We start from the raw sequence: 8,999 nt of genomic DNA, 5'->3' as shown, positions 1-8,999 counted from the left end.
TGCTGGTGCCAGTGCCCACGCTGGTGCTGGTATCCAGTGCTGGCGTCCAGTTCCTGGTACCAATGGCTGGTGCTGGTTTGGTGCCTCAGTACTGGTGGCCTTGCCTGGTGCCCAGTGCCTGGTGCCCAGTGCCCCCTGCCCCTGTCCAGTGCCAAGCGTCCCTGTCCAGTTCTGGTCCCAGTGCCTCCTGACCAGTGTCCCTGTCCACTGCCAAGCGCCCAGCACCAAGTGCACATTGTCCAGTGCCTGGTATTGGTGCCCAGTTCCTTCTGGCCCCTGCTCTGTTCCGATGTCCAGTGCCGGTGTGGGCTGGGTCGGTCGGTTGGTCTTGGGGCTGCGCGGTGGGTGCTGGGTGTGAGGTGTTCTTGTCCCGGTCTCTCGGGGCCGGTCCGTCTGTCTGTCTGTCTGTCTGTCGGTCGCTCGGGGCGGCGCCGCTCGGGGCGGTCCGTGCAGGAGGAAGCGCAGCCGGGGCAGAGCGGCCCCGCAGCGGCCGGAGCCGCGCGCTCGGTGAGTACCGGGGATCGCTGCCCTCACCCTGCCGTGTCCTGCCTGCTCCCCCCTGCCCCCTTTCTTCCTCTGTCCCCCCCGCCTCGGTCCCCGATCTTCCCCCGCCTGCCCCGTCCCCAACCCGTGTCCCAGCCGCTCTTGTCCTGTCCCATCTTCCCCCTGCCTCTCCCCTGCACCCCGTTTCTTCCCGCTCCTCTCCCCACTTCCGTCCCTCCAGCTGTGCCCCTCGAGAAATTCCCACCCCACCTGCCCCGCCCTGCCTGCACTCTGTGTCCCAGCCAGCACCCCCTCCTGCCCCCCCAGTGCCCTGCTCACCCCCCGCACCCCTCCTGGCTCTGGGGGGTCCATGTGTACCGTGTCGGGGTTCCCTGGGGCTGGCAGGGAGTGGGGAGCACAGCTCTGCACCCAAACCAGTGGGGTCTGCCGGGGGTCCCTTCCCCTTGCCCTGCTGTGAGAACAACCCCAGCACTGACACCCCCACACCCCGGGTTAGCGGGGTCTCTGTCCCGCAGGGGGTGGGAAATGCCAGACAGGCCACGTGTGCTGACAAGGGGCAGTGAGATGGATCGTGGGATCACCGTGGAAAACCCCTACGCCAGCGTCAACATCCCACGGGAGCAGTTCCAGCAGAGCTTCATCACGCGCTACCTGAGGGATGAGCCCACCGTCATCGCCAACCCCGCGGCCGTGCCCACCCACGGCATGGAGGAGCAGACAGACCTCGCTAATGGCTGGAACAGCCCGACCATCGCCGTGGACAAGTCCTGGTCACGTCCCTACAACCCCTATGCCAGCCTGAGGATGCCCAATGGGGAATCATCAGCCTCCTTCTACACCGTGACCCTGGACAAGCCACCCAAGGGCCCGGAGCGGGGGGCTGGCAGGCGATGTGGCTTCTGCAGGTGCTGCTCCTGGTGCCCAAAGTGCCGCTGTGTCATCTCCTAAGGGCCCTCCCTGCACCCACTGGACGTGCTGACCATGGGATGGGGCTGGGTGACCCCACAGGGACATGGCTGCTGGCCTGGGCACCCCGGGAAGCTGCCCTGGCACCTGGCAGAGCTGGCAGCTGGCACTGGCTGGACTCTGACATTGCTTTTCACCTGTGAACTCTGCAGCCAGATGTGCTGGGGATGGGCACCTGCCAGCTGGGCCGTGGGGCCCGGGAGCCCTGAGGATGATGTGTGCTGGGACAGATGTCACCGAGAAGTGACTGCACTGGGGATGGGGCAGTGCTGTGAGCCTGCAGTCCTGCACAGTGCCCCTGCCAGCCTCCCCATGCTGGGAAACCTCCACCCTGGGAAGGCGTGGGCAGTGCCCAGCTGCCAGCAGGTGGGTTTGCAGTTTGGGGCACCTGCTGGCAGCCCTGTTCGTGGCAGAGGAGGACATCGTTGTCACTGTCTTGGAGCAGTGGAGAGGAGCCAGGGACGAGCCTCCAGCTGGAACAGGGACCCACCTCCCCAGAAGTGAGTCGTCCCCCCTCCCACAGCACCACGGGGGATGCTGCTGGCACCCTGCACCAAGCTCCATCTGGGTCCTGCTCCTCCTCACCACACTGCCCATGGACAGAGGGACTGAGACAGGAAAGACAGACAGCCAAAGCATGGCAGAGCGCTGGGCCGTGCTCCAGGGCAGCACCTGATGGCACAGCATGGATGTGGGCATTCATATCCCAGTGCCAGGAAACCCCCAGCCCCATTCTGTTCCTCCTGCCAGGCTTGTGGGGTGCTGGGCACAACCTCTCGCCCCATCTGCACCCCAGAGCCGGGTCCAGTGCAGAGGGCTGGCCCAGCTCCAGCAGCGGGGCAGCACTGGGGCACCTTGCTGGGAATGCAGAGCCCCCACATTTGCCTTCTGCAACTCCCTGCGCTCGGAGGAGGGCGGGAGGAGCCTGCTCCGCTGGCTCTTCCCAGAGTGCTGGGGCACCTCCCGGCTGGGCTTTCGGCTGGGGCTGCTGCCATCGACCTGGAACAAGCCCGCTGTTGTGCTGGTGTCCCGCCGTGGTGTTGACGTCCCTCCGTGTTGCTGGCAGCGCTCCCTGGTGCTGGCAGTCCTCCCCGGAGCTGGCGTCCCAGGGACAGCCGCTCTGCCAGGCGGCAGCTGCTCCATGGCTGCTGCAGAGCTGCCTGCGGGAGCCGGGGCTGGGAGGAGTGCCTGTGTTTGCAGATGACTTCAGGGTGCTGCAAATAAAATCACAGCCCTCTCCTGCCCTGCCAAGGTGTGCCTCTTCCCTCCACCCTGGCTTTTCTGGGATTCCCGTGTCACTTCTTGCTTTCCCTGGTGGGTGTGCAAGGGCAATGCTAAAGCCTCCAAACAAGGCTTAACTGTTGCCCTGCTGACATCAGCGGCTCTCGCTGAGCTCTTTGGCTACTGCCTGGTGCCCCGCTGCCAGCCTGGATCCAGCAGTGCCAGCCTGGATCCAGCAGTGCCAGCCTGGATCCAGCAGTGCCCAGGCGTTCCCAATACATGCTGCTCCTGCGTGTCTGGGGACACTGGCTGGTGCTCAGCCCAGCCCTGCCAAGCTGGGTGACTGTCCTGTCTGGAAAGACTTCGTGAGTCTTTGGGAGAGGCTGAGGAAGGGCCTGGCAAAGGGAAGTTCCTGGCTGGGCCAGCTGGGTGGGCTTTGGGGCTGGCTGTGACCCTCCCAGGAGTCCATCAGCAGTGGGAGCCCACCATGGCTTGGTATTTGCCATTGCTTGGAGCCCACCTGCACTGAGACCCCACAAGCATTGGATGCCCAGCATTGCCTGGATGCCACCACGCTGAGATCCCACTGAAAGCCCACAGCCCCTGGGAGCCCACCACTGCTGGGAGCCCATCAAGAGCCTGCCACTGCCTGGAAGCCCACCACTCTTGAAATCCCACCCCCCTGGGACATGGGGTGGGGTGGCAGTGGCTTGGCAGAGGTTTGGCCCTGTCAGTTTGGCCCCCCCCGTCCGGACCCCCTGCCTGGCCCAGCTCCCAGGGCGGTGGGTGGCCGGGGGCGTGCGGCTCGCAGGGGGGGCTGGCAGGGACACAGCCCAGGCTGCCCGCTGCACAAGGAGCTCTCTTGTTCTCCCTGCCCAGACCGCGGCAGCGGGGACGGGCAGATCCACCCCGTGTTTGCTTTGGTGTCCCCGCCGCCAGCCCTGCCCTGTCGCGGGGCGCCCGCGGTGTGGCGGGGCAGGGGACACGTCAGCGCCGGAGCCCGCAGGGCGGGGGCTGCCCCGGGCCCTGCCGTGCTCTGCGGGACGCCGCGGCCTGGGGATGGAGAGCTGTCCCCAGGGGTGTGCGGTGCCGCGGCAGCGGCCGGTGCGAGCGGGGGCACGGGCAGGGCAGGGCGCAGCATGTGCCGTGTGTCACCGCTGCCCTGCGCTCTGCCCAGCCCCGCGGCGATGGCAAACACGGCGGGAGCGGCCGGGCACAGCCTGCCAGCCAGCCGGGCAATGATTAAACTGGAGCGGCAGGAGAGGGGGGTGAGCAGCGGAGGGTGAGGGCTGCCCCAGACTGCGGCAGGGCTCTGGTGACCCGGGCAGCTGCGGTGCGGAGGCCCAGGGGTGCTCCCCGGGTGTGTTCATCTCCCCAAGGTGCCCAGGGGTGCGGAGGGCTGTGCTGGGTGACCGCCACCTCCTGCCTCTGGAGCGCGGGTGGCGGTGCAGGGCTCCGGCTCATCCCGCTCAGACCTTTGCTCTCCCTGAGGGTGCCGCTCCCCGCCCCGCGGTGCCGAAGGTCCCTGCAGCGCCCGGGGATGAGCCCTGGGAACAGGAAAACGCGTTTCCCATCCACGTGTGTCGCTGCTGATTGCAGGCCTGCCTTCCCTGAGGGGAGACCTTATCGCTCCACACAGCTCCCTGAAAGGAGTTGGAGTGAGGTGTAGGTTGGTCTCTGTTCCCAAGTAACAAGTAACAGGACGAGAGGAAACGGCCTCAGGCTGTGCCAGGGGAGGTTTAGGCTGGATATTAGGGAAAAACTTTTCACTGAAAGGGTTGTAAAGCACAGGCTGCCCAGGGCCGTGGAGGAGTCACCGTCCCTGAAAGCGTTCAAAAAATGTGGCATGTGGCACTTGGGGACGTGGGTTAGTGGTGAACATGGTGGTGGTGCTGAGTTGACATCGGACTTGATAATTTTAAAGATATTTTCCAGCTTTAGCGATTCCGTGACTCCCTATTCCTGGATCCAGGTGGGATTTTGGCAGGGCTCATGGTACCCTTGGTGTCAGCATGGCAGATGCACAGCCCCTGTCACCAAGGGCTCCCCTGCCCCAAACCCTGCCTGCGCTGAGCTGGGGTGCCCAGCGATGGAGGAGGCAGCACGGGAGAGCTCCGCCTGCTCCCGCCTGCAGTGGGAGCTGCTGCCCTCTCCTGCTCCATGCAGGAATGCTGCCGGCTGTCCTGGCCGTCCTGCCCTGCCTCCAGCATGGGATTTTCTCCTCCAGGAGCCTGGGTCCAGGATCTGTCCCCCTACCACACTCCCCTCTTCAGTCTGCAGCACCCTCCAGGTGGGACATTGCTGCTGGGCCACGGGCAGCTGCGGGGACAGAGTCTGGCACCTCCCTGGCGCTGTCACCTCCCCTGGGTCATGCACTGCCATGAACCTTGCAGGTGTCCCCGCGGCTGGGGTGCCCCCAGCCTGATGCTGAGCATGGGTAACTCAGGCCCCAAGGCCAGAGCCCGCAGCCTCACGGGGAAGGGCAGGGGCAGGTCACGGACACGTCACCTCCAGGCTCCAGGTGGGAGCACCACCCCACGCGTGGGCACTGCCAGCCCAGACCGGGCCAGAGCCCCGGTGTCCCTGCAGCAGTCCCAGCCCTGCCACCCCACCGTGCCCTCCCGCTCCTGTCACAGCCGTCCCCGCAGCCCGGACCACCTGGGGATATGTGGCTGGAGCGCGACGGGGTCTCTGCTGGCCGACGTCTGCCCAAATGCCCTCGGCTGTGAAGGGTGGCCCAGAACGTGGAAGATTCTGCTGCTGCCCAGGTCCGGATGACGTCCAAGCCCTCTGCCCACGGTGGAGCCCAGAGCTCCTCGGCCTCACAGGGACGGCTCCTTCTGTTAATGAAGCACAGGCTGATGGTTAATGACCGTTCCTGGGCTTAGATTTCAGAGGTCTTTGTTACCCAGGTGCTTGTAACCCAATCTGCCGGGCTTGGCTTCCCTGCAGCAGATCCAATAGCATCTGTCCCTGAAAGGTGAGCCCCTGCCCACTACCGCCGGCAGCCACAGGGACCTGGCTGGGGAGCTGCTGGCAGCTCAGCTCCCCGATGCTCCCCACAGGACTGCCACAGCCCCCCGGGACAGCACAGCTCTTCTGCCACCAACCCTGAGGCCCTGGGCAGCATCTCGGGACAGGTAGGGATGGGGGAATTGGGAGGAGGGGAGGACAGGGGTACCTGTGTGCACCAAAACACTTGAGGTCACCTAAGGAGAGGGAACAGAGTCTTGGTGACCTCCAGGAGAAGTTTGCAAATGTGCTGGTGGGTACCAGACCCCACCTGAGAGGAGGGTGGACCCCCTCAGACCCCTCCCCACGAGCCTTTGTGCCCAGCCCCTGCTGCCCACAGCTGTGCCAGCCCAGCCTGGGGCTGGGTAGGAGCAGGGCTGTGCCACTGCCTGGTCCCCAGGTGCTTTTCCTGGCCCACCCAGCCACCTCACCCCGTGTTCCTCCCAGTCCCAGGCCACACCCTGAGCAGGCTGCTGAGGTCTGGCCAGAGCTCCCACTGGGAAAAACACATCTCCCATAGATACAGGGATAACCCACTGCAGTGGCAGCATCCTGCTCTTCCAGGCCGGGCTGGTCCTGGGGCGGGCAGACAGGGATGTCGGGCAGGACAGGGATGTCGGGCAGGGATCCTGCTGCTCCTGGGAACCACCGCTTGGACTGCTCCCCCTCTCTCCCGCATGTCGGGTGCGCTCGGAGGTGACATCCCACCCCTGTGGGCCACGGCCTGACGCTCCCTCTCGCCCCCTCCCCAGCATGTCCCAGGCCGGTGGCAGCCCCCGGGCAGAGGATGCGGGGCCGTGTGTCGGGGCGCACTCGCGCACCCCGAGCCGGGGCAGCCAGCGCGTCGAGTGCATCATCTGCTACTCCTCCTACGACCTGGGCGTGCGGCTGCCGCGGCGCCTCTACTGCGGCCACACCTTCTGCCAGGCCTGCCTGAAGCGCCTGGACGCCGTCACCAACGAGCAGCGCTGGATCCCCTGCCCGCAGTGCCGCCAGAACACGCCCACGCCGCGCGGCGGGGTCACCCATGCTCGACCTCGACCTGGCCACCTTCCTGGCCGTCAAGGCGGACAAGGAGCACCCGCGGGTGGCCGGCAGGTCCCCGCCCACGCTGCCCGCCAAGGGCTCGTGCAAGGAGCAGGCGGTGACCCAGCAGCCGGCGGGGCTGTGCCAAGAGCCGCTGCCCCCGGCGCTGTTCCCCCGGCGCGGCTGCTGCCGGCTGTGCCTGTGCTGCGGGGTGACCGCGGCCTTCGAGAGCTGAGCTGGGGCTGCCAGGGCGGCTGAGGCGCCGGGGACAGCCTGGGGCTGCTTTTGGAGACCTATGCCATGCCTCAGACCCGCGTTTGGACTGCACTGGTGGGGCTGTGCTGGCGGCTTAGGAAGGGCGTCAGCCTGGGCAGGGCTTGCTGTGCATCCTGTTGGGATTTGGGGTGCAGCAGCAGGGGATGAGTAGGCTTCCACCCGCTCATCCTGTCCATCTGCCCTGCTGACTGCTCAGAAACCTGGTCTGGATGTTCCCTGGTCCCTGAGCACGGGCTGGCTCATGCTCTGTTCTCCTGTGCAGCAAGGACAGTGGCACTGAGCGTCCCCCAGGCAGGGGACAGGGGCCTGGCGCTGCCGAGGGGAGCGTCCAGCACCTTGAGAGCTCCACGTCTATGAAAGACACTCTGGGCCCTGCTGGGCTGCACATCCTGGTCACGTTTCTTGGCAAGCCTGGGGCTGGCCTGGGGTGGGTGGGGGGAGAAGTGGCCTGCCCTGCCGGACTGCTGTGCTGGGAGTGTTTGCTCTGCTGGCCGCTTGCATGAGAAATTTTGGCACTGGGAGAGCAGGACGGTGAAAGTGAGGATGACAGAGCTGTTAGGAAGCCTCCAGCTACATTGGTCTGGCGTGGGAGGAGAGCTGAGCTCCAGGAAGCTCCTGCTTGGCCTCGTGCTCTGTGGCTCCTGCCAGGTTTGGCCTTTCCTGCCTGACCCTTTCCTCACTCACAGGCACACACAAGCCCTGCTGCTGTTTCTCCAGCCATTCCCTGCTTCCCCTGCCTGACCCCACACCAGGGTGCAAGGAAAAGAGCCCAGGCAGCTGGTCTGGGTTAACAGGGGCCAAACAGGGGGCACTGGGGTGCACAGGGTGCCGCTGGAACAGCGCTTGGGCAGGGCTTGCTGTTGCCTGGGCAGATCTTGCAGTTTTCCTCAGGGCCCATTTTCTGCCTCTGTTTTCCGTGCGGTTTATGAGCTCTTGCAATTCCCCAGCACCAGGAACCCCCTCAGGGCTCAGCGGGGACCCCAGCCTGTGCCTCCCTGGCAGGGCTGGCAGGGACCTTGTGTCTCCTGGGCAGTCCTGGTGCTCGGATGTTCCCTGTGTTGGGGGCCAGGGCTGGACAGCACCCAGCCCTGCACAGAGCTCATGCACAATTCTGCCACTTGGTGTCACCTGCCTTAAAAAAGTCCCGACTGAGATGTTCCCAGAAGAATTAACCTGGTCCCAGGGCAGACAGAAGTGTGGTGCGGTTCAGAAATTCCATGTTAGTCCTGCCTTGGTCCTTTAATTACTTGGGAACATGCAAGAAATTAAAGCCTTCGAGGAATGGATAAAAGCTATCACTGAGTCTTAATGCACCTTCCCCTCTATCTCTATTTCTCCCCAAAAACTCAGCGGTGGGTGGTGGGAAGAGTGTGGGAAGGGCCCATCCCTTCCCCAGGCCTGGCTCTGTGCAGCTCTGTGCTCAGCCCAGCACCTCTCGGTCCCAGCTTTCCAACAGTGCTGGGTGACCAAACCCACGGCACCCTGTCCCACACCCCGTGTCCCCTGCATCCTTGCCTCCCCCCAGCACCAGAACAACTCTGGGGGCTTGTCCCTTGCTTTGTTCCTCCGTGGGTGTCCCCCTGCAGTGGGCAATGCATCTCCTGGGGAGGAAGGGCACTTTGGGACAGGGCTCCCTCAAAATGCAGGCCTCCATCCAGCCTGTGGCTGTGGATGGGATGAGCTGGGGCTGCAGCTCCACATGGCAGTGGGTTTGTGCCCTTGCCCTGGGGCTGGGCTGGGCTGGAGGATTCCTCTGAATTATTTCCAGATGGGGATTAATGCAGCAAACTGAGTTTGCTGCAGGATAGATAAACAAACCAAAGCTCCTCGGGATGCTATTAATAAACCCTCTGCCTGCTGCTTCTGTCCCAGATTTGGGAACATCCTGGCCTTGGCGTGGGGTGCAGCTGTGCCCTGCCTTGCTCCTATCCAGTGCCTTGGCTGTGGGGCAGAGTGACAGGGATTCCTCTGGGACAGTGGCCACTGGGGTCCCA

The 8,999-nt window shown here is 64.9% G+C and overlaps 2 protein-coding genes across 2 annotated transcripts; both read left to right on the top strand.

Annotated features, from left to right (window-relative positions):
* Positions 1-424: 424 nt before the first annotated feature.
* LOC104688212 (cysteine-rich tail protein 1) lies at positions 425-2,721 on the top strand. The gene is made up of 2 exons (XM_039561891.1): positions 425-507; positions 1,001-2,721. Exon 2 carries the CDS (start codon positions 1,030-1,032, stop codon positions 1,450-1,452), a length of 423 nt encoding a protein of 140 aa, XP_039417825.1. The 5' UTR covers positions 425-507; positions 1,001-1,029; the 3' UTR covers positions 1,453-2,721.
* Positions 2,722-6,456: 3,735 nt separating this feature from the next.
* Positions 6,457-7,104, top strand: RNF224 (ring finger protein 224). Its single transcript, XM_039561888.1, is given in 2 exon segments — positions 6,457-6,729; positions 6,731-7,104. Coding segments are annotated over 2 exon segments (507 nt in total). The 3' UTR covers positions 6,965-7,104.
* The last annotated feature ends 1,895 nt before the right edge of the window (positions 7,105-8,999 follow it).

Source organism: Corvus cornix, chromosome 17, assembly GCF_000738735.6.
Source record: "Corvus cornix cornix isolate S_Up_H32 chromosome 17, ASM73873v5, whole genome shotgun sequence".
Classification (NCBI taxonomy): Eukaryota; Metazoa; Chordata; class Aves; order Passeriformes; family Corvidae; genus Corvus; species Corvus cornix.
This window is presented reverse-complemented; position numbering and strand designations above follow the sequence as displayed.